Source organism: Corella eumyota, chromosome 2 (assembly GCF_963082875.1).
Source record: "Corella eumyota chromosome 2, kaCorEumy4.1, whole genome shotgun sequence".
Taxonomy (NCBI): Eukaryota; Metazoa; Chordata; class Ascidiacea; order Phlebobranchia; family Corellidae; genus Corella; species Corella eumyota.
The window spans coordinates 19,744,149-19,770,152 of NC_137491.1; the positions used below are offsets into that span (position 1 = coordinate 19,744,149).

At 28.8% G+C, this 26,004-nt stretch overlaps 2 protein-coding genes across 2 annotated transcripts; both read right to left on the reverse strand.

The window, feature by feature from the left end:
• Positions 1-305: 305 nt before the first annotated feature.
• LOC145741499 (uncharacterized) lies at positions 306-12,029 on the reverse strand. The gene is made up of 19 exons (XM_082559093.1): positions 11,909-12,029; positions 9,360-9,439; positions 8,818-9,010; positions 8,414-8,511; positions 8,075-8,135; positions 7,748-7,843; positions 7,507-7,677; positions 6,996-7,121; positions 6,315-6,428; positions 5,717-5,823; positions 5,340-5,574; positions 3,417-3,525; positions 3,094-3,188; positions 2,609-2,813; positions 2,124-2,263; positions 1,668-1,860; positions 1,429-1,490; positions 1,149-1,271; positions 306-852 (listed from the first exon to the last, which is right to left on the reverse strand). The coding sequence occupies exons 2-19, from the start codon at positions 9,437-9,439 to the stop codon at positions 802-804; spliced, it is 2,259 nt and encodes a 752-aa protein (XP_082415219.1). The 5' UTR covers positions 11,909-12,029; the 3' UTR covers positions 306-801.
• Positions 12,030-14,120: 2,091 nt separating this feature from the next.
• On the reverse strand, positions 14,121-25,400 carry LOC145741497 (H(+)/Cl(-) exchange transporter 7-like). Its single transcript, XM_082559090.1, has 18 exons — positions 25,204-25,400; positions 24,758-24,799; positions 24,604-24,669; positions 24,304-24,436; positions 24,058-24,167; positions 23,585-23,728; positions 23,224-23,359; positions 22,790-22,896; positions 22,126-22,288; positions 21,632-21,828; positions 21,183-21,276; positions 21,035-21,111; positions 20,380-20,527; positions 19,632-19,845; positions 18,182-18,356; positions 16,616-16,783; positions 15,394-15,474; positions 14,121-15,266 (listed from the first exon to the last, which is right to left on the reverse strand). The coding sequence occupies exons 1-18, from the start codon at positions 25,372-25,374 to the stop codon at positions 15,210-15,212; spliced, it is 2,283 nt and encodes a 760-aa protein (XP_082415216.1). The 5' UTR covers positions 25,375-25,400; the 3' UTR covers positions 14,121-15,209.
• Between the last annotated feature and the right edge of the window lie 604 nt (positions 25,401-26,004).

The following is a 26,004-nucleotide window of genomic DNA, read 5'->3' on the forward strand; positions in this document are numbered from 1 at the left end:
GTCTTCCAATAGATATAAACTACATTTTATAATCAAACTTAAAACTAAAATTCCACATTAACCCTAACCTTTACAAAATTTGACAGTCTTTTCAACATGGCGGTAAGTATAGAATGAAGAGAAAGGCCTAAATTTTAGCACACGTTTAGGCTTAATTGCTATAGGCAGGCTCTCTGCTTTACGCGTAGTCCAAATAAGGAATCAAAACAATAACATTACAAACGCAAATTAGTGGACGTAACGTCTGAAGTTCAAATCCGGGTCAAGGTACCATTTTTGTAGTTTAAAAAAATGTCAAGTTATGTACAATAGTATTTATATATTTTGGATACAAGGATACAAGTATATAAATGCTGATATAAAATGAATATACTGATACAAAAGTGCGAAAAGGTGCAAAATAATGTACAAAAATAACAGTAAAATAGCAATTTAACTGTAAACCGAATATTATGTCTTAATAAAACAGGCAAGATGAGTTTAACTATATTATTAAAGCATCTATTGTAACTTGTTTTTAATGTCAAGGGCAGTAACAGCAGTTTTTAAATGTTTCCTGAAATGTAATGTGTAATACCTTAAGACTACAACAACTAAAGCAGAGTATACACGCGAAATACTAATGATATATTACAAAACTACTGTAAGCTATATAATGTGCAACGTATTCGAATCACGTCTAATTTAAATTGAACACTTTTAAAAACACAATGCTCTGTTTATATAAAAAATATTGGGGAATGATGGCTTATAAAAAACACTCTAATATGTTAAATTCGAAATAATTTGTTGTTGTTTAACTTAGTCCAATAAAGCAAGCATGATTTTGCCGAAATCTCCTGATGTTTCGTCCTATAAATATAGTTATTTAAAGTTAAAATCTTATTAAGTTAAAAATAACTCAAAATTATTCAAAAATATAGCCGCAACCCAGAAATTACGTTTAATTTAACAAAGCTTAAGCTTGGCTAATAGAATTACAAAAAGATAAATTTATTTTAATTCTATTAGCCCTTATAATTATAAGTTGTAGTTACGTGAACCTAAAATGTTAATTTTGCAGTAGGTAATGTTAAAAAATGACAACTACATTAGTCTATCCTTATTGGAGTTATAGTTTGTTTAACAGGATATTAATTACAACTTACGTCAACAGTTTGCACCAAAGACTTGTTGTATTTGCTCTCATATTCTTCCTTGATGTCAATCAAGTCGACCTCACTTCTAGTTGTTACAATATAAATCAAGTAACTTTCAGATGTACCTGGACCCTATTAAATAGTATAAGTTTTGGATACCGTGACTTTAAACAAGTGACAACTAAGCGATTCGTTGTTTTAATAGTAAAATTTCTGCCGTAATAGTTATATAAAATTAAATGCGCATCAAATTTGGTTTAAATATTGCTTAAGGTATTTGCTAACTTACAGTCATTGTCTCGTGGATTTGGTAAGCGTAGTAAATTGGTGGAACACATGAAGAAAATCGAACTTAAAACATAAAATAATAAAATTAGTAATCAGCCTTAATTAGATATCAAACAACGAGTTTTTTCTTTCAGTATTAAAATTTAAAAACAGTTCCAAAAATCAAAAAAAAACAAGCAAGCAATTTATAATGTCCATTAAAAAGATGATCACGGTTTAAAGTATTTTCTAAAAACTTACTCATGGTCTTGATGGCCATCTTCAAGTCGCCACTGAACTCTTTATCCACAGTTTCGATCAAGTTGTCATCAGTTAACTTAGGCCAACATTGCTGAAATAAGAACCACAAATGTTGGAAACTTCTCTGCGTAAAAATCTCCAAAAAGGCTGGGCTCGATGGAGTCCAATTCTTCACTCCCATCTCATACAAAGCCTAGAAATACAATAATAAATGGTAAAGATTAAAAACAAAAAATTAAAAATTTAATTTAAAAGAAAAATAAACCTAAATTTTAAAAGTTAAAATAAAGACAAAATAGAAAATAAATTTAAGTGAAAAATTTTTACTAATTTTGCAAAAAAGCATGAAAATATAAATTTGATGCAAAATTAGATTTAAAAAATTGGCCAAAAATAGTATTAAAAGAAAATTCATAGTTTTAAAATAAATATAAATAGCTTTAAACAATCTTAAACCTTTGCATCTTCTTCAGCTTCGTTGGAGACAACAGTGCCAGTGTCATCAGGTCGATTTGCCTTCAATAATTCCAACAATAAAGTTCTAAAATCTCCTGATGTGTCTCCTTCAATTTCACCATACAAGTCTTTTCCAAACACTAAAACAAATCAAAGTAATACATTAAAGTAAACTAGTATAAACTGTTAAAGATTATCGAAATTTAAAAAAGCTTCCATATGTTAAATCTACTTATAAACTTAAAATGTCATAACTTAAATAAATAGAAATGTCTCTGTATCTAAAATAATAACTTTTTTATGGTATTGACATATTTTATAAAAAGTTTTTTTTTCAAAAAAAAAAAAGTTTTTTCAAAAAAATGATGTAAATGTTGTCTTAAAAAAAATACATATGTAAACTATATCTGCATTTAAAATATGACAATACATAAATTTGAATTAATTTTAAAAAGTTTTAAAGTATAATAAATTCGCAAACTTACACGAGCTATATCTTCTTCTGATCTCCGACACCTGCCTCCAAGTTTGTGTGTACAAGATCTCCATAACAACATCTTCCTCAGTTCCCGCTCCCTTTAGAGCCTTGTGAATAGCTTGGGCATCCAACTCACTCTTCTCCCACATTAGATGTTGGACTGTGAGTTTTAAGTCGCCATCTAATTCGCCATCAAGTTTCTTGAGCAGATCCTAGTAATATAAAAAAGAAATTTTGTTGTCTGAATGTTGTCCTTTAAAAAATATTTTAAAAGCAAGACATCTTTAAAATTAGATTATAAAATTGCTTGTAATATTTAAAATGTGATACATTTTGTTATGTATGGCATGAATATACTGTTTAAAGTTGTTTTTTAGATTTGTCTGTATGCAAAATACTCTTTTTTAAAAATCCATTCACCATAGATTCTCTTATACTTAGTTGAAAACAAGTTTTTAATTTTTTACTACGTTAAACAACTACTTTATTTACCGAGTCATATTTGCTGTTGAATGCTGTAGCAATGTCTTGTCTCTGTTGTTTAGTGCGGTGGGTCAAAATTTCAATTATCGTTTTCTCATCAGTGCCTTAAATTATAATTCGTGGTAAAAACTTAAAATAAATATCTTACTACAACTAAAGCATTTTATTTATAAGCTGAAAAATATTTACAACATTTGTATAGATTGTTGTTTGAAAGTATATAAATAAACAAAAACGATTTTTATTTTACAAATCAGTAAAAGTTTAACCGAAATTAAACTAAAATCAAATGAAAATTTATATGAATTAAAAGGTTGTTAAATTAAACTTACCAAACCCGGACATAGCTTTGTGTAGTTTCTCTGCATCATCTTGGGGGTCGAATGGGTGAGCAGGTCGCACTGTACCCCCCTTGATCTTCCAGCTTACCTTTACAACTCCCTAGATTATAAATAAATGTTTTACTTTTTTGTGCAACAAAAATTTAACGAAATAAAAAAGTTTATGGTAATCTTCTATATCTAAATTTGTAAACATATATTTTTTTATATTGAAGGTTATCAAATTTTTAATATTTAAAGTGATTAATTGAATTACATTTCTGCAACTGTGTATATAAATTAATGTAGGTGCGTGGTTTAAATTAAATACTGCAAGTGTTTTTGTTTATTTTTGTTTTTTAAATATTTAAAATAATAATTATTTTTTTTTGTTAAATTAATAATATTTTACAACATGCTAAATTAGCTACAAATAAAATGTATTGGGTTTAATTTCATTTGTCAATTGTTAGCAGAATTAATTGCTATTTTTGACATTTAAAATGCAATTTTTTTGATAATTATTTGGAATTCTGTGCGGGTATTTTTTGCGAATTTTCTGAATTTTGTGCTAAATTAACTAAATAAAAAAATTTAATTTTCTGCAATTCATTTTTTTTTTAATTTTTGTGTGCTTTTCTAAACCTCTTTAACTTTTGGCTTCTTTGCCTTTTTCTTTGGTTTGCCTTCTTCTTTTTCATCTTCACTAGAAGAAGAAGAACTCTCTTCACTCGTATTGCCTTCTTCCTGCTCATTTTCAGCAATTATTTTCTCATATTCATCAACTTTTTGAGGAACGTCGACTTCATCAAACTCAGACTATTTAGATTTAAGTTTAAGAGTAACAAAGAGTTTTTTTATAACCAGTTGTAAATGGGACATGATTAATTTTTATAAATTTACATCTATACTCTTGTTTATAAGCTGTGTGTAAACCTTTTGTTTAGTTTGATATTAAAACAATTCAAGCTAAAACCTAAACTTATTTTTATTGGCTATGTTACTTTACTAGTTGGTCAATATCTTATTTGTATTTACATTGTAAGTGTGTTTAAGGCATTGTAGTTTTTGTAATATTTTCTTAAAGTTTTTAACTAATGTAAACTAATATTTAACTTAACTAAAGTATATAGGTTTAACTTACATTATAATTATTCATTCACCAAAAATTTTTGTATTAGATTGCCTAACTTTTAAAACTAAAATTTGACAAAAAAAATTGTTATTTTTTAAAACGACTTCTCCCATATACGACAACCACGAAATTGATTTTATGAATTTATTTTGATACATTACAAGAATTATGGCTGCAAAATATATTTAAAGCTTTGAATTAGAATTTGAATCTAGGCAAAAAAACTACATAAAATTTGGCCACACTATTCTACAAGAATGTTTCAAGATAAAATTTTTGAAAGCTTGGTAAATTAAACATTTTAATTTTGCATAAAATGAAATCTATATACAGCACTATCTACAGAAGAAATTAAGTATTATAAATTTGCTATCTTCTAATTAAATAAATGCTAAAATGCCAAATAAAACCTTGTTGTTGATAATGTTTCGTACCAAATTAAGCGCTTGATAATGTTAAAAATATAATCTACATAGCAACATTACTAAAACCGCTATGATTTCATTTTTTTAATTCTATGTTAATAAAAGAATTAGATAGTTCAAATTTTTATTCTTAGTAGCTAAATATTTGTGTCCTTTTTAAGTCTTTTTGCATTGTGTATGTAAAAAAAGAAAAAAAAAAACGTTTGCCAGTTAGTCTTTTAATCCTGAATTTTAATGTTATGTTATATTGTTAATCAAAATTAAAAGTTACTCAAAACCCAGTTAAAAAAATGCCGTTCGTACAAGTTAAGGAATAGGGGGCGTGGTCGTCGTATATATAGTGGGAGCTGTCGTATATTTAAGAGCCGATCATACCGTTGTTGGTTTCTGGTTGACCTCTGTCGCCACCATCTGATCAACTAAATCATCGGTTTTTTTCGGCGATCGGCTTCGTGATCGACTTTTTGATCGACTTCTAGATCGGCCTTTACTTGATGATCGAGATCGTGATTTAGATGATTTTGATGATTTAGATGATCGTGAGCTTCGTGATGAGCTTCGTGATCGTCGTTCATGCACCACAGATTTGTCCAAATCCAACTCACCAATTCTAAAATCAAAAATTAAACTTGTGATAATTTCTTGTTTAAGTTATTTGATTGTGTTTCACACTTAGCTAAATGCATATAAAACTGTGTGTTATTGGGTTTAAATATATTATTTTTTAGTAGTTATTGCTTGTCTGTAGTTACCTAGCCTCTTCTCCAGTAAGAACCTTGTGGTAAATTGCAATTTCCTGTTCCAAACTTAAAGTCAAAGTTGCCAACTTCTGATAATCCTTCAAGTATTTGCCCATGTCCTGAAAGAATAAAAACACGTAACGGAATATGTAATATAAGTAATAAAAAATACAACAATGACTTTATTGTGCCTTGTTTAAACTGATGTTAAGTTATGCTTGAAATGGTATTAACCAAAGAAAAAAGTAGGCCTACAGTAGCAAAATTGTCTTAAAATATTAAATAAAAAAATTTATTTCGGCCTTAAATTCGCCTTAAAAACTTAATTATTTCCTTTTATTATTTAAAAAAAAAAAAAAATTAAATGTTTAAATGCCCTGCATGTTTAAAATATCAGTAAAATATTTTTGTGACAATTTTTTGTAAAATTTATATTTTAAAAAAAATTTATACGTGTTATAACATATAAAATATATGCTCATTACGTCTATTCCAGACTGGGAATACCCTGTGGTTAAAATACTTAAATTTTCTGCATTCGACTCGTTTTAAATATAAATACAAACCGTATATATTCAGTACAATGTTAAATATTTAACTTAAAACAAACCTGCTTGGTTGTATCAAGCTCCCTATTCATGTTGTTGATCAAGTTCTGGTTTTCAGCGCTTTCCTTAGCAAGTTTATCTTCAAGCGTTTCAATATTTCGTTCAAGGTTGTCATTCTATAAGAACAAGTTAAAGTTTAGGGTTAAGGCTGAATGCATTTGGCTTGTAGATACAAATTTAGTAATTTTTTTACTTAATACCGAATAGACTCAACAATATAAATGGACCGTATTTAATATAGGCTATCTATTAACTGGACATGTCTATTAAATAGTATAAACATGCAAAAAACATGTTTTTATAATAAAAAGTTTATAAAAAGGATAATAAATTATTATTTTATTATTTTCTTTACTACAAAGAATAATTAAAATTACCGATGCAGACATTTTAGTTTAAAACGTATGTCAGCATTTAATTAAAATTAGAACATCATATTCTGGGTTTGGTGACCATGCCATAACATAGTTAAAATCTTTATGTAAACATTAATATTTTTGGCATGTTTTAAATCATTAAATTGATTTTGTCATTTTTTTCCGTCGCATTATTGTAATATTTATTATATATCTTTTTTTTAATGTCATTAATGCCCGAAAAACCAAATAAAAATAAAAAAAAATTCTATAAAACTCTATATTGTATAAATGTTTAACATAAAGATAATAAATAAAAGTGCTTACACATCCTCGTAACTTCTCGATTTCAAGTTCAAGACGTTGGATCGTCTTTCTCTTGTCGTTGTCTTCCTTCCTCATTTTGTTGAGCTCTTCGTTTGATATCTTCAACTGAGCTTGAAGATGCTCGACCTAATAACATTTTATTTGATCAGTCACAAATTTTACTTAAATTTTTATCCTTTCACAACTAAACTTAAGAAAATAGTCAACAAAAAAAGATTTTAACAATCATCAGTTTTATAAATTTTGTCAGGAAAACATGCCAGCAGTGGAAATTAAGCCCAGAATCTTAGGGGTGTATTTAGTTATATAAATTTTGTCAGGAAAACAAGGTTAGCTAAATAGATAACTAGAATATTTTAACAATAACTAATTTATGGAGAAAAGGATAATTATTCTTACACCAAAACATTGTAAAAATAACAATGTATGTAGAAAGATAAATATGTAAAAAAATTGCAGGCAGAAAAATGTATTTAAGTACAAAAAACAAATTAATAAAACAAAATTTTACCTTCTCCTTGTAGAAATCGTCCAGATCTTCCAAAGACTTGGCGTTGAAGTTTTCGTATTGCTTCCTCACGTTAGCGATCGTGTCACTAAGATCTGGAAGAATCGAATTGTTCTCGCTCTGAAGCAATGGTGCCTCTAGTGGCTGAATCTGGTTACGTAAGTTCTCCATTTCCTTAAAAAAAATTTAAAATTTTTTTTAAAATTTGATCTGATAAATTTTATTAAGGAAAAATAAAACTTACAGCTTCGTGGACCTTCTTTTCGAGTTGGAATGCCTCCTGTAGATTCTCGATCTTGCTTTCCAATGTCACTCTATCGATTGTCGCGTCATCAACGTCCTATGGCGTCATAATTATTAATTAGTCCATTAAGTAATACTAGTACAATCTTACATGTAAAAAACTATATAACTATTAATTTTTTAAGAAATTATAAAAATTATTATACAAAATTATCAGTACATTATTTTTCAGTTCTTTTTTTAACCACTTCGTAAATAACATAATTTTTATTAAAAACAGTTTTTTTACTTCTTAATTTTAAATTTTTTTTATTAAAAAAATGTTTACCTTTCTTAAGCTGTCGACCTCCTTTTCAAGATCCTTGTTTTCTTTCTTCTCATAAGTTAACCTAAAATAAAGGTTTAAAATCAGTTATTATTTGCTTTGCATTAAGGTTTTGTTTATGTTAAGGTTTGAACCTTATTTATATACATCCAATTTTATTATTTTTTAGTAAAAACATCTATATTTCATTTTAAAAAAGTTACATTTCTTCATTTTTTAAGTTTTTTTAATAAAATAATCCAACTTTCAATATACAACAAATCACAACATAAAAAAGGATGTTAAGTAAAAACAAATACAATTTGCGTTTACCGGGATTCAAACCCCAAGCCTACAACTTACTTCGTGGAAGTTTCTTCGTAATCGTATTTGTAGTTGTCTTTCTCGATTTCTACCTTGGCGTTTTCAATTTGCAAATATTCACATTTTTCGCGTAATCTCTGTAATAAAAACAACACAAAGATTAATAACTTCACTGGTTTAATAAAAATCTAACAAATATTAGACAATAACTTATCTCTTGTTGGTAAAACGCGGTTTGACAATTCAAAAAATTAGGTCATAGATTAGAAAATGATGTCACAAACCAAAAAATGTCACAAACAAACAAATGACGTCACAACTTTAAACGAAGTTGCAACGAGAAGTTACAGCTTTAACTTATACTAAGACTATAGAACCTATAAACGTGACGTCATAAAGCGAAAATGACGTCATAAGCTATACTTTATGACGTCAACATGTACCTTTAACTCGTCGTCGTAGATTCCGTCGATGTCGGTCTCAGGAGTATTCTTTATTTTTCTCAACCTCGCGTTCTCTGCCAGCAAGATCTTGTTCGCTGTTTCGAGGTCGTGAACTTTGTCGACGTAGTTCACCAACCTGTTGTTCAACTTCTGCATCTTCTCTTTCTCAGCAATCTTGTTGTCACGGACTTGTCTGTGGGGGTAAGTGGAATGGTGGGTTAGGTACAAGTTTTATTGTAAGACCTTCTTAAAATTACTGATAGATTTTTATTTTACTGATTTTTTTGATATACTTTCTTAAAAACTTTTCTCAAAAAAGGTAATGGTTAGATAGATGAAAAAGTTTATGTGTTAGATATTGTTAAAAAGTAACTTTTGTAAAAAAAAACTGGTATCCATCTATTAACATATGTTGATAAAACCAAAATATTTTAAGATACCTCTAATACCACCCTATCTAAAACCATGCGTTTTCAGTAATGCTTAAAATGTGAAAATTATATTAGTTTTTGCGTTATAAAAAAACAAAGTCGTCAACTTACGGGTTAACAAGAAGGTAATCATCATTCTTCTCTGCTCCATAACTCTTTCTGTAGGCTGATGGTCTTTGTCGGCCTGGCATCTAAACAACATAAACATAAAATCTTTTACATAACTATGACTTTCTTTAACCTTATTGGAATTAAAACGCATAAGCAAAACAAATACATCTTCCATCTAATACTTCAATATTATTGTTATAAAGCCTGTACAAAGAATAAGCCGAAGAAAAAGTTTCACAAGAAACTATAAAAAATGTTTACAAAGATTTAAGAAAGGTCTAGCTTTAAATACTCTATATAAATAATTAATGCATTTATCTTGCCAGAGTTTTAAAGATTCAATTAGGTACAGAAATTAATAAAGTAAAAAATGTTTGCAAATTTTAAAAAATCATAATAAAATATAACTTCAAAAGCTAAAAAAATCGATAAAAATATTTAAAGCTAAACCTTATCATGTATGTGTGTACAGGATAAATATCACCTTTATGTTATAACTATAAATTATAAAGAGTAAACAAACGTTAGATTGAGAACAGAAACTGTATTCAAACATTCATGTTAAGACGAACAGATTGGGATACGCCAACAGTCAACATTGATTCAAGGTAAATAGGAAGGACTTGGTAAAGTTAAGCGTATACGTACTATCGTTAAACTAAAGTTTGTGCGTATTTATCATCAACTTTTTAACATTACTTTTGATCCATTATTGATTAAAAAAAACTGTTAATTCAAGGAATTATTTAAATGCAAAGATTTTTAAGTTAATTTAAAGTAATTCTATGATTTTGTTTCATATGCTTGTATAACTTTAAATTGATAGTACAAAATACCATTTACAACATTAAAATCATAAAAAAACACTTTGTATGAGACATGGTTTGAGATATTATTTAAAGTGTTTAAAGCCCATGTTTGTTTTAATATGCTGACCTCTGCAATTTAAAATTGAAGATCAAAAAACAAAAATTCTTAAGAAATTTAATATTTACATTGGTCTATTTTTGCTATAACGAGTCGGCCTTACGATGTATGGTTACCTTTACCTAAGGTTGGTTGAGTAAATACAAAAAGCTTTGAAAAATTTAATGACTTTTGGTCAACAGAAAAGACGCCGGTTGAAATGTCAAATTTTAAGAAATCTTTCAGACCGTGAACTGGTAGAGAATTTTTATTTTAAAAGCTTTTTTAATATTCCTGGCACGTTAAAAGGATAAAAGTAAAACAGTCGAACCCTAAGCTTTAACACACTGGGTTATATTTTAAAAAATATTGACAAATATAAATAAATTGCCGGGTACTAAACGGTAAAAGCGAAAACAAATTATAGTTTACTAAATATTCGGGGTTTCAAATCAAAAAATATTCTTTTCAAGGAATAAAATCATTTTATCAAATGTCCAAATAAAGAAAAAAATAAATATACCAATGTCACTTTTGCGTAAATTTAAAAATTTACATTTTAAAGAATTAAGACCAATTTTGTAATTAATTTATACCAAATTAAAATGCCCAAACTCACAAAAAAAATCAAGTTTTATTTAATTTAAAATTAAGGTAGTAAAAAACTTTTGTCATTTAAAAATTTAAATCCATATTTTTTTAAATTTTAAAGTATTTTAAATATGGCTACAATAAAGCAACTTCAAATCTGCAAGTCATTCATAATTCAGTAAAACCCGTTTCAAAAAACGTGCAAAAGCCCGAACTTGCATAACCCGCAAATGCATTCACGCTTGAGTTGGAGACAACAGGTTCATTTTGGGGCACAAATTTCAACTTGTTTTCTTAAATTTGCCGGTTAAGATACGTGAAGCATCTCCAGCGTAAAAACACCGGCTAAATGCTATAGTTTATTTTCTACATCAGTATTGGACCGTAAAGTCTTAACCTTTACCGTACGCAATTAGGACCGGTTACAAAAACACTGGAATTTGCGCTTTTAAAGGTGGGTCGGAATAAACGCATCGTTGCAAATATGCGTAGGTGGAAAATACGTGCGTTTCGCCATGAATTCCGAGATATATTTTAAACAGGGTTAATGTGATTGATAATAACCAGACAACGACTTTAGTAACTTACGTATATAAGTTTAAATACATTACTATTCCAAAGCTTTATACAAAAATTACTAAAAATTGAGAAATTTTGGCTGATTCTAAAGGGATCAATAACAAAATATTGAATGCAAATCGATAAATCTTTAATTAGGGGTTAAATTTTAAAGTTTTGTGAATACTAAAGTTGTCAAAAAATCTTTATTTATTAAATTTAACGCAAAAATTTCTTAAATTTAAAGTTATTAAAGCTAAAAAAAATTAGAATAAATAACAAAATAAAACCCAAAAAAGCTGAAAACATTTCAATAATTTATAAAATAACTAAAATTGAATGAAAAAAAATATAAATTCATTTGCAAAACCCTGTTGAAACTATTTAAACCATTTTTAAATATATAAAAAGAAAACCGCATTTAAAACAAACAGTAGATTCCAGCAAACAGCTACACAAATATTTAAATCACATTTGTTTATAATCGTAAATACCTTTAAGCTTTCGAGTAATTCCAACAACAACAAATTCTTCCAACTTGTAGATTCGAAGTGGGGTGGGCGCGGTCTTGAATACCTTGTTTTTATGGGGCTTGGAAAGCTTTTTTCTTTTTTGTTTGAGTTTGGAGATAGCCGGTGAAGCGAGACAAGCCTTTAATGTCATTTTTGTACGCGCGGAAAACAAATTTCAACCGGGGTAGCAAGATATAAGGTATATAAGGTGGTATAGCATTTTTGCAAAATTTTAATTATAATTTTTTGCAATTTTTTCATTACTAAACAATATTTAAAATAAAGTACAAATTATTCCAAAGAAATTAAATTCAAGGTCCGTTTTTATCGCAAAAGATATGATTAGATTTAAAATACGAAAATAAATCACGCTTTTGCAAATACACCAAGCAACAAACCAGTATTTTTTAAACAAAAAAAAAATTTTAAACTACATTTTACAATTATAAAAACGGTCCTTTATAAACCAAAAACTCGTAAATATAAGTGGCAAAAACTAGTTAAAAAACTAACTTTTACAGCGATATAATAAATAGGGTAGTAAAATAAATTTCACGAAAATTAAATCTTTTTTAACAACTTTACATCCATTTTCACTTTAAGTTTTATACGAGCAATTTAATGGTTGATATTTACGAGTTTGGAATGATGTTAAAATTCTGTAAATTTTATAATAAATTGTCTGATAAATGGGGTCATATATAAAACGATTTTAAAAACCACAGCACCATATAAAAACATAGAGCAAGTACTCCTATATATACCCTACATTTTAATAACTCTTTTTTTACTTTATGTAAAGTTTTATTTCACCAATTTTTTTTACAAATCAAAATTTTTAAGTTTTGTAATTTCAACAAATTTTGTAATCAGGTTTAAAACATGAAGTCACGCTAGGCTAGACATACGTCATCATATTAACATTTATAGCTGGTATGTGTTGTACCAACGTCGACTTGAATCAATAAAAACTCATGTTTGTACAAAGACCAAACCCAGGATAAAACGTCATTTAACGAAATGATTCTTTACTATTATATCAGCGGTAAATTCTTGATTTAAACTTTGAATCTATAGGCATGGTTGTATATTTAATGACCAAATGTGAAGTATATGTAAACATATCGCGTAATAATTTGATAAGTTAAACAAATTTAAACGTTAACTGGTTGAATATTTATACAGAAAGGTTTTTGTAGCGCGCGTTAAGAATTCGTAAAAAAAATTAGTAATCAGTTAATTTCAATGAAATATATTTATTCTTTTACAAAACCAAGAAGTAATGTAATAATACATTTTTTAACTTATTTAACAAGTTTAAGTAACATTCAAAAAATCCCTCACTTAAATTAAAAACATATAACTTCAGTTGTAGACAAAATAAAGTGCAACCAATGTGTGTATTTTAAAAGCCAAAATTTTTGCTTTTGTAAAATAAAACTTGAAATTTTTGTCGAAACCACATATACCAAGTTATTTTCCAAGCGTAACAAAATAGTGGAAACTGGTAGAAACCGGTCTAAACCTGATTTTTCTAGTCATCCAAATCTTGTCATGCGAATAACCATAAAACAGTGGGCTCGCTTGAATAAACTATAATTAAATAAGTCTATTGTAATAGAACCGGCGGAATGTAGCTTTCAAAACAAATATTTAAGTTCAAGTTTAAAGAATTTTAATACGAAATTTAAATCGCTTTGGTTGTTATTGAAATATTAGAAATATATTAAAATATTTTTTTGGGTTTGGTGACCATGCCATAACATAGTTAAAATCTTTATGTAAACATTAATACTTATGGCATGTTTTAAATCATTAAATTGATTTTGTCATTTTTTCCCGTCGCATTGTTGTAATAATAATTGTATATCGTATTTATTATTTACCTTTATCAATGCGCGAAAAATCAAAATAATTAAAATCTTTATGTAAACAAAAATACTTTTGGCATGTTTTAAATCATTAAATTGATTTTGTCATTTTTTCCCGTCGCATTGTTGTAATTTTAATTGTATATCGTATTTATTATTTACTTTTATCAATGTGCGAAAATCCAAAATAAAAAAAAAATTAGAAATTTATTTAACTTAAAAATGCAAGTTTATAAAACAATATAAAAAATACTAGTTAAATTTAGTAGAAATTTGTGACAAATTTTGGAAAACAAAACTTCTTTTTTTCTGTCGAATTTAAATACAACTGACTTAAAACTGATAGTTATTTACCCAACACACAAGTATATCAAGTAAGTATATCAAGTATCACCTAACAAAACCCCTTTTTACAAAATAATTGCCAAAAATAGATTCTTGTACGCATCACTTCAAGTTGCAATACATATTTGCTGCTAAAAATGAAACAAAAATCAGAAAAATTTAAACTGCTTAAAATGTAAATTAAGCAAAACCAAAACTGTTTCGAATTTCAGTAAAATATGAAAACCCAAATCGTCATATTTTCAACATTTTAGTTATTATAAACTATTTATTTTCCGTTTTACAAAAACGCATAATTTAATAATGTTATGATTTATTTAAACAATTTACCGTTTAACAATTAAATACAGTAACACACAATTATTCATTTCAAGTGCTTGGAAACAACCAACTACTAAAAAACAACAGCGTTTGATTTTTACAGTGCATATACAACATTACAAATACTCTAATCAACCAAAAAATAATTTGATTAAAAATGTCATTAATTTTGACAATTTTTTTTCATTTTTACAAATGCAAATGCATTTTTAAGTTAAGCTATTTTTAAGCTATCGCAACTGTGTTATTTTATAGTTAAGAAATGGTATTTTACAATGTGATATTACTAATAGATTTAGATATATTCGACGAACCATTAACTACTATACAATGATCTATCATTTAAAATTCATACCATAATATAAAAAATAATAGTTTAACTTACAAAAACATGCGATTCTTTATTAGATATGTAGCGTTATCAAGTCGTATGGTATTTAATTTCGCTGTCTCGTTTAATATTATTTAATATCGTTAACTTGTTTTTATATGACATATTTAAAAAAGTAAATTAACATTCAGTAACCTAACCAAACTCTAGAGCCGTGTTTACGTAAATACCGTATTATTACATGCTTTTTAACCTTATTGTGTTAATACCGTTATATATATGTAATAAATGTGTACGATATACTTTTACTAGCACAGCCTAAGCGTGGGTTTGTCTTTAAAAATGTTCTGATATAACCCCCAACCATTTACTCGTACATCACCAGTGTTACAACAACTAACTTATACTTCATTGTTCAAGTTTCGTGGTGAACAAAATTCCAGATATCTTTTCTTGTTACCATGCCAACGACCTGCAAAGAGGCATAAAAAATTTGATTTTAGAAATATTTTAATATTTAAACATAAGTTTAACTAAAATTTTTACAATAAGTTGTTCACAAAAAAATAAATTAATTTTTTTAATAAGTATTTTATTACCTTATAGTCATCGTTAATTACGACCAAATGACGTAATCCTAATGCTCTAAAAAGTCGAAATATTCGTGGAAACGTGGCGTCCTAAAAACATTAAAATTTAACCTTAATGTTTCGGGTTCAAATCCAACCAATGCCAATTTATAAAATCATAAATTTTAAGTTAAAACTTTTCACTGAAAAATTTATTTTTTTAACACGTTAACCATATATTTAATCTTTTTTTTAAATTTAAAATTTTTTAGGATTTTTTAACTTGATTTATTACATTTTTAGCAAACCAACCCAAAAAGGTCGTGACGCTAAACCCACGTAAGACATGCCCCTGTGACATCACAATGCGTGGGTACGTGACTTTTCAGCAGACCGTAAAATAAAAACACCGGGCATATATATTTAGTTTAGGTTGGAATAATACTAACAGAGCATAACGCCGGGCCAAATTAAAATAATAAAATAAAATTAATTTTTTTGAATGTATAAAGTATAAATATTTAAATTAGATTATTTTGTTTGAATCAGTTATCAAGCATTATTAGTTTTTAATTTAAAAACGAAACAAAATTAAATTATTTTGTGTAAATTGATAAACACTAAATAATTTTAACGTAATTCCCATGAAGTAGTATCAACCGGCAGCGTGGGGTAGTGGTAATAACACTTGCTACACCACCATGACGTATTGAGTTCAATCCCCACTGCTCTTATGCTGTAGCGCCCTTGAGTAAGGCGCTATAAACGGTATGAACTTCTGCTGAGCCAGCACTTAATCAGCATCATAATTATCGGGCAATTATAATCTATAATATCCCAAACTGCCACAGGCAACTCGAGACTGGGTCAGAGTAACTAATGTTACTCTATGTTTAGGACGCGCATTCGACTTTCCCACATTAAAAAAAATATACATATACAAAAAATCCTAAATAATTAAAAAACATTTTAATATAAGTTTCAAAACCTCCCATTTAATTTTGTTTGAATTGTGTTTAGTGACCATATTATAACATATCATAAAATCATGCGCAAAAAATTTAACAACTTCAATGTTAAAAATAAAATTGAAAACACTACAGCATGTTAGCAGTGGGAATCAAACCCATGACCTCTTGAAGTAAAGCCAAGGGTCCAAACCACCACCCCTTTACATCACTATATTGTTTGATATTAAATTGTTAAATTATTGCCAAAAATTTTTTTTACATAGTTTTAAATATATACAGACCTCATAGACTGAATAAGGGGCTGGGTTAAGATAAGGTCTTAAGTCGATTCTACAGCCCTGCTCCCCCTCGCTTACATTGACGATCGAGATGGGAAAGTAGCGGGGATAGGAATCACGAAACACCGCCAAATCTAATTGCTCGCCCGGGCCTACTCGTTCCATAAAAATCTAAGATAATAAAACGATTTTCAAGAAAAAAAATAAAAATAAATAAAAAATTATATAATTTAAGTATATAATATATTTTAAATACAAAAAAAGTGTTTAAATCTTTTTGAATTAGTCAAAAATTGCATTTTTTTCTAAATTATGACAGGACATATTATTTACAGAATTCCAAAGAAACAAAATTGCTATATGAACCCACCCACGATGAGTAGGCGTATGTTAAATAACAGGGTATATTAGGAGAAATATGAAAGCTTAAAATTAAGGGTAGCAATTTTAAAAACGAGGAAATAGTAATATACAAAAACAATTTTTTAATAAAGTAAAAAAATCCTATTTTACCTTTTAAGTATTGTATTTATGTTAAAATGCTTGTTAATTTATTTATTTTATATTTTTTTGTATATATCTTTATCCTCGATGTGGGAAGGTCGAATGCGCGACTTAAACATAGAGTAACATAAGTTACCCCGACCCAGTCTCGAGTTGCCTGTGGCAGTTTGGGATATTATAGATTATAATTGCCCGGTAATCATGCTGCTGATTTAGTGCTTGCTTAGCAGGAGTTCGTACCGTTTATAGCGCCTTACTCAAAGGCGCTACAGCATGACAGCAGTGGGGATTGGACCCACTCATGGTGGTGTAGCAAGTGTTCTTACCACTACACCACGCTGCCGGTTTATTAGAACCATTCTTTAATTGATTTCCAAATTTCTGGAAAAAACATAGTGCATTTCATTTTTAATTGACACAGTATAAATATATATATATATATAAAAATAAATTATGTACTACGCTAACTTAAATATATAAGAAAATCTCAACTTAAAGGTGGCATATTAAAGTTAGACGGACCGTTTCACAATACCGGCATGACCTTTATTTACTACGGAATAGCAAGAATTAGGTTACCGGTATTTTGGAGTAAGAAATGTCATGATATCACAGTTGACATTTAAATGGTAAATAACTAACAATGAAATCTAATTTTACGAAGATATTTAAGCGTAAAGGAGAATAAATGTTGGTGGGACTTTTTTAAACGTTTTTAGTGTGTGAATTTTTTTAGTTTAGTTTTTGAATATCTTTAAAAATACTTTAAAAAAATAATTTAAATTTTTTACAAAATTTTGTGCAAATATTTTAAAATGTTTCTACTATGTGAATTTATTGAATCAAATTTGTTAAAATCTTAACATTTACTTAAGTAATAAATCTTGTTAAAAAGGACTTAATAATTTCAACCGACAGCGTGGTGTAGTGGTAAGAACACTTGCTACACCACACATGGGGTCGTGGTTTTAATCCCCACTGCTCTCATGCTGTAGCGCCCTTTTTTTTAACAATTGTTATAATTTAACAATTGTTATACTCATATTTTTATAAAATTATACCAACCTTATGTTGTAGTAATATAAGCAATTGTGTTCTTAAAATCAGCCCTCGAAATTTTCCCTTACTATCAGTAACAGGGTACCCACTATGACAGTTATTAGGATCAGCTAGTGTTGTACAGATGTCAGAAACTCTTGATATTTCGGTTAATGTAACTACAGGCATCCCCATCACCTCTCTGTTAAAAGAAAAAGTTAAAAATTATTTCAAATTTATTTTTATATAAAAAAATGTATTATGTTTTTTGGTCTATTACCAAATTTTTAGCTTTCTTTGGGAGGTTTAAAGGTATTTTATTAGGTGTAGTTACCCGACAAAATTATACTTGATCAAATTAGAACTTCTTTAATAAATTAAACCCTAAATTGGCATTGGTAAGAGTATAGATTTAAAAACAAAATTAAACAAAAATAGTAAAAAATCCCTAAAAAATAATGTTTATATTTTTGTATAAGAAAAATTTTAGCACCAATTTTTTAGTTTAAAAATATTTTGATATGTGTGATTTGCCCTGCAAAATTTAATTGAATTACAAACCACATTAAACCTTAACCTAAAACAGCATAAAATCGGTAAACAAATTTAAAACAAAAATAGTAAAAAATCCAGAAAAAAAATATAGTTTATATAAACTAAATAAAACAACTTTTAACATAACATTTTAATAAATTCTTTTGAAATATGTTTTTTAAGTTTAAAAGGATTAAAATGTTATTCTCAATATTAAGTTAAAGTCAATATTACAACATATAAATTATATTTAAAAACACAACACAAAAATGTTATAACATGGTTTAAATAACACACATCAACATAAACTTCTCGGTATTTTTATTAAATTGTATTTACATAATGTTATTTCATAGGATTTTAGTAAACCATAAAAATATTATGACGTTAAGTAACTACAATTTTCAAACTAATGGTAAATCTATGAAAGTAAAGCCATTAGCTTTGCTCTGCTTAGTATTTTTAAACCATAAATTTTTAATAAATACCTGTAAAAAATTTATAATTTTAGTATTTTTATATTTAGTGTACAAATTTGACCGGCAGCAGGGTGTAGTGGTAACAACACTTGCTACACCACACATGAGGTCGTGGGTTTAATCCCTACTGATCTCATGCTGTAGCGCCCTCGAGTAAGGCGCTATAAACGGTGTAAACTCCTGCTGAGCCAGCACTTAATCAGCACCATAATTATCGGGCAATTATAATCTATAATATTCCAAACTACCACAGGCAACTCGAGACTGGGTCGGAGTAACTGATGTTACTCTATGTTTAAGTGGCGCATTCGACTTTCCCACATCGAGAATAAAGATATACACAAAAAAATGCTTTTTTACAAATTATACCAGTATATTGAAAGCAAAAAACCTGCTCAACAGCCCCATCTAGAGACTTAAAAATATAGATCACATCAGCAAAAAAGCTCCATACAAGCACTAACCTTGCATGGACATTGGTTGTTAAAGGAGGAGGTTCCCATTCTAATATCGGAACTCTCTGCAAATCAACATGCATGTCGTATATTCCTGTGTTGAAGAAGTCTCCAACCCACTTGGCTATGAGCAACACTGTCATGATGGGAAGACTGTATGTGATGTTTCCTGTGGCTTCAACTAGTATTACTGTTAGACTGATAGTCATTCTGACGATACCACCTAAAAAAATTTAAAAGCATTTATATCTACAGGCAAGAAAGTTATACTTATAACACTAAAGCATAAGAGCAACGCGGTCTCGGGTTCGATCCCCACTTCTTTCATGCTGCAGCGCTCTAAGTAGGGTTCTATAAGCAATATGAACTCCTGTTAAGCCAACACTTAATCAGCAGCTTAATTACCTGGCAATTATAATTAATAATATCCCAAACGGCTAAAAAGCAACTCAAGACTAGGTCGGGGTAACAGTTGTTACTCTATGTTTAGGTTGCGCATTGTTTAGCTTGTAAAGTGTAAAGACATTGAGGATTATTAAATAAAAAAAAATATTAAAATAGTTCACAAAGACTTTGGCAAATAGACATAAAATAATAAATTGACTGGCAACTTATTCACAAAATCTTACTCAAGAATGTTGTAGCAAAAGTGCTGTGAAAGCGGTAGGAATTAAACTCAAAACCTCAGGTAGTAATGCCCAACATTCTCATTACAAACACATATCTTAATAAGTATAACATTATGACATCACCATACCTAATTGTGCTGCTGCACCAATCAGAGCATATTTAGAAAGGTCATGAGTCCAGGTTTGATCTGACCAAATTGCATTGATTGCAATTCCAACCAATCTTCCCCATGCTGCTCCTATCAAGAGTGAAGGAATGAATAAACCACTTGGCACCTATAAATTAAAAAATTAAAACCTTTATCCTTAATACGAAAAAAAATAATTTAAATGCGTAACCATAGAGCGACATTTGTTACCCTGACTAAGACTTTTTTTTCAATATTTTTATCCTCGATGTAGGATGGTCGACTTTACAACCTAAACATAGATTAACAACTGTTACCCCGACCCAGTCTTGAGTTGCCTTTGACAGTTTAGGATATTATAGAATATAATTGCCCGATAATTAAGCTGCTGATTAAGTGCTGGCTCAGCAGGAGTTCATACCGTTTGTAACGCCTTACTTAAGAGTGTTACAGCATGAGAACTTATGTGGTGTAGCAAGTGTTTCTTCTTCTTATCATTACCACGCTGCCAGTTTGGCTTTGCCAAATTTAATTCACGTGTTTGATTATTTATTTTTTTGTTTTTATTCTTGACAAATAAAAAAGCTGTTAAAGATGCTATCACAGAAAAGCGATGAAATTCAAGCCAAAAGCCTTAAATATTTAAAAATATAACCTGAAGTCCATAAGTCCAACAAGCCAAAAAGAAATACGGAATCACAAAGATAATGATTGTCCAAGGTTGAAATGAACCTAAAAATTATAAAATCAATTAAATAACCAATCAATTTGTCATGAAAGTTTTATTTAGCTTAAACACTTACCAAGAGGATCGTGAAACAAACTCTTTACACTTTCCTCAGGAGTTGTGAAAAATAAAGTTGCCATCGTGTTATATTCACCATCGTTACAGAAAAACTAAAAAAAAAAAAAACTGTTTTAACTATTGCAACTTTGTCTGTAGTTGTATAAAAATAAAATCGGTTAAACTTTTTTTTTACATTTATTTATCCTTGATGTGGAAAGGTCAACTTCACGAGCTAAACATAAAGTAATATCAGTTACCCCTTCCCAGTCTTGAGTTGCCTGTGGCAATTAGAAATATTAAAAATTATAATTGCCCGATAGTTAAGTTGCTGATTAAGCATCGGCTCAGCAGGAGCTCATACCGTTTATACCACCTTACTCAAGAGCGCTACAGCATAAGAGCAGTTGGGATTGAACCCATGACCTCATGCAGTAAAGTAACCTTACCTTTATGTATACTACTTACTTGTAAATGAACGTTTGGGTCTTGACCCAATGGTTTACACTCCGGGTTGAGATACATCATTATAAAAGCAATTGTGGCACAAACAGCACTAACTATCATCACTTCAAGTATTTTGAATGGTTTATACTTTAAATATTTCATGCGAAAAATTGTGATTTTGTGGTTGATGGCGTTGAATAATGCCCCAGTTAAACCACCTAAAAATAAATACATTAGTAAGCAAAATTAATACAATTTTTCACATTTTTTTAGACTCCATTTCAAGCTTAATCATACTTTTAAAAATAATGTTTAATAACACATTTCATGAAAATTAAATTAATGAACTTACACTAAAGATAAACATAAAAAAATGTTGCTGTACAATAGTTCTAGCTTAATTTTTCAACATTTGAATTATTAAAACCACATTACATTTAATTAGTATTAAAAGTAAGAATAGTGAAAATATTTACTTGAGATTAACTTCTAAAAACCAACAAAAAAGCACTTACCAAGAATAGCCATAAGAAAGAAAATGGGAAGTTCAAAACCTTCGTAAGTTCCTTGAAACTCTCCAAAATTAATTAAACCTGGGTAAGCTAAATCCCCTCCATGATGATGGTAAATACTCATGCATAAGTTCAGGGTGTAACTTGAAAGAATAGAACATAAAAACTAAAAAAAATAGTTTTATTAATAGTTTTTAAATGTTCCAGAAGCAGTTACAATTACGACATAAAGTTATTGTTTTGATTCTCACTGCTCTAATGTTATAGCACCCTTGAGTAAAGTGCTATAATCGACATAAACTTCTGCTGAGCCAGCACTTGATCAGCAGTTTATTTATCAGGCAATTAAAATTTATAATAAATTAGAGACTGTTGTGGGTTGTTACTCTATGTTTAGGTTATAAAGAAGACCTTGAATATTAAGTTTTAAACTATATGTGTCATGAGTTATTTTAGCCTGAAACTACTACAACTGATAAAAACAATATTTAATTTACACTATCAACCAACCATAGAGCATAATTACTTTAAAAAATAAAAGTTTTATTAATGTATCCACATAGCAGTTATAATGTTCATCAAGTTTTGACCTCCTATTATTACTAAATACCTTCAACCTAAACTACTATGACTGATAGAAAGATTATTAAAACAATTATGATCTTACAATTCTCCATGTGAGAGCCTGGTTCCAGAAACTTGCAGCTTCCTCCAAACTGAAGAGGACTCCTCCGACGGGAGCTCCAAAAGCTGCTGAGACTCCAGCTGATGCTCCTAAATAATGGAAAGATATATTAAAAATTAAAACTGCACAATGATTTAGTAAACTTATACACAATATCAAGCCACTTAAAAATCTAGTGGCATTGTCTTTAAATTTGGTATTTGTATTTTACAGTGTTATAAAGCTTCCTTAAACAGCCAAATTAAACATTTGTACCCAAACCTAATCACAAGTCTGGATTTAAAATTGCGCTTTAGTCTACTTTAGTCTACTTAAAAATGCAATACCAACTGCAGTAATTAAACCGAAGACCTCACATGTGTTTATTGTCATATTAATCTCTAGTGCTTTAACCAAAATAAATGATGATAACCCACCTGCACAAACAAAATCTCTTTTTTCTCGATCATTCCTAAAATGTTTGAAGAATCGACTATTTGTTTGAAACGTGATCGACCTGCCCTGGGAAATCCCCGCACCTAATACTGCACCAGAGTGGATCATTGGACCTTCCTACAAAGTTAAGTTTTCAAAGTTTTAATTTTATCGTAGTTGTGTATAGTTGTAAGGTTTTGCCAAAATTTTATATAGTTTTAAATAGTAATGAAAAAATAACTTACAGTTACCATTTAAAACAACATTTGTACAGCAAATGATTTTTACTATTACTGTCTATGTTTAAAGGGATTAAATCACATAACATTAACACAAGTCATTTTGAATATTAATTTAACAAACCTTTCCAACAGCCAAGCCACCAGATACAGAAGCAATTATTCCGATCACTTTCGTGAACAAAGTTTTAAGTCGAACCACGTTAGGAACTTTAACTCCGTTTAAAAAACATTTTATTTGGGGAATACCGCTACCAGCTGCTACAGGCTAAAAGCATAAAATTATTAAAACTATTTAAACCAGAGTTGGTGATCATAAAAATACGTTATTTTTTTTGTAGCACCTTACTCAGGGGTGCTATAACATAGTTGTAGCACCTTACTCAGGGGTGCTATAACATGGAAGCAGAGGGAAACAAACCCATAGCCTCATGTACTAAAGCCAAGTGTTTAAAACAATACATGATGCTGTTGATCATTATAAGTATATATATTAAAGAGTAAAATTATAAAACTGTAATTGTCTGTTTTTTTTAGCCTAATAAAATATCTTTTTTTAAACTACAATTACATAAACAAGTGATTATTTATACTTACAGCCAGATATACAGTAAACAGAGCAGCAATAGAGACCAAACCAACATTGATTCCAATCCATTCAAATAAAGGAATGTAAAGACAACCATCTTTTACACACCGTGCTATTGCTAAAAATAAAAGAAATAACCAACCATTAAATCAGAAAATATTAATATGCAATAAATAAGTAAAAAGACTACATTTTTAATAAAAATTGAAGAAACGGAGTCAAAAATTTACCAAATTTTTAGTTAAAAAACTCACATTTTGATACAACCCCCATTTTAAGGTCAGTAAGTTCAATAATACAAATGTTAATGATAACTGCAACCAATCCAGTCATAATCCCAATCAACATACAAACTATCCATCTCTGTAATTGAACCCATTTCCAATCCTAAATAATTAACAACAAAAATTTTAAATTTGTTTAAAATCAGAAATAAATTATATATAATTAAAAGATTTTATTTGGATATTATTATCATGGCATTATTTTTATTTTTTGAATATTGTTAAACTGGTGTGTAAAAACCTAAATAGAGGTTAATTAAAAACATTTACTGCTTTTGTCATTTTCTTTTCTTCTTCACTGTACAGTTCATTTTCAATTGTGTCATAATCTAAAGCCTGCATTCATAATATTAGTTAAAAATTTTAAGTCAAAGTAAAAGTTAACATATAAAAAGTAAAAATGATTGTAATCGATTTAATTTACCTCATAATTCATTGCTCTTCTTGGCTTTACTGGTTCAGGTTTCTGTGAAATCAGAATTTTTTTATTTTTTTTAAATATTTATTTAGGTTCAATATGGAATAGTTGACTTAACCTCAACATAGGATAACATTAGTTACCCTGACTTAATCTTAAGTTGTATTTGGCAGTTTGAAATATTATCGTTTATAATTAATTGCTGCTGATTAGGTATTGGCTTAGCATAAGTTAACACCGTTTATAGCGCCTTTCTTAAGAACACTTCGCATGAGAGCAGTGGGGATCAAACCCAGGACCTTTTGTAGTAAAGCCAAGTGTTTTGACCACTACAACATGCTGCCAGTTAAATTTAAATAAAAGAAACGAAAAAAACAAACAAAAAAATGTAAACTTTGACACAGTCAAAATGATACAACTCAATTTACAAAACTTTTCATAAAATTCCTCACCGGATTTTCCACAAAAAAAGGTGAGTTTGCAACGTTGATCAAATTCTCTTCACCCCCCTCTGGCTCCAGGATCAGTGGTTGATCCGGTAACAGGATCAACTCCTCGTCTGATTGATCCCCATTTTGATCTTCTTGAAGTTGCACCAATGGCTCGTCATCATTTAAATCCATTATTTTGTTATTTAGTTATTTTTTTATAATAAATTCTTAGAAACAAAATTGTTTTTTAATTTTGTTATTTTTATTGGTGAAAGTTTAGCTTAAGATTCTGTGTCTTAATTCTTTCTATTAACTGTATTTTAACAAATATTATCCTTAATACAAAAGAAATAAAAATTACGCCAGAATAAGCACCCAGTCTGGAAAGTGGGGCAGTTTTCGACAAGATCCCGGGCGTGCAAGCATAAAAAATGGTGTGACTACGATTTTTGGTCTACATGTGCACGCGTGAAATATGTTGGTGTGCTTTACTTAAATCTGGCTTAAATTTACAAGGCGTCAGCACTGCGCGTGCACAAATTTTTTTTAAAACCAGCCGTGCAAAACGTTAATTTCGGGCGTGCATTTTTTTTCACCAATTTTTTTTTTTTTTTTTTTTTTTCACCATTTTTTTTTCTGCACTACTTTCCAGACTGGATAAACAACATAGTTGAAAATATGTTTTTAGTGAACAATGTGTAGTATTACCGGTACTAACAACAGCTAATTACTGAGAGTAAAAAGCAGGCAAGGTAAGAAATTCAGTTTGAGTACACGTTTGGGACATGCATAAGGCAAACAAGGTTATTTTAATCTAAAATT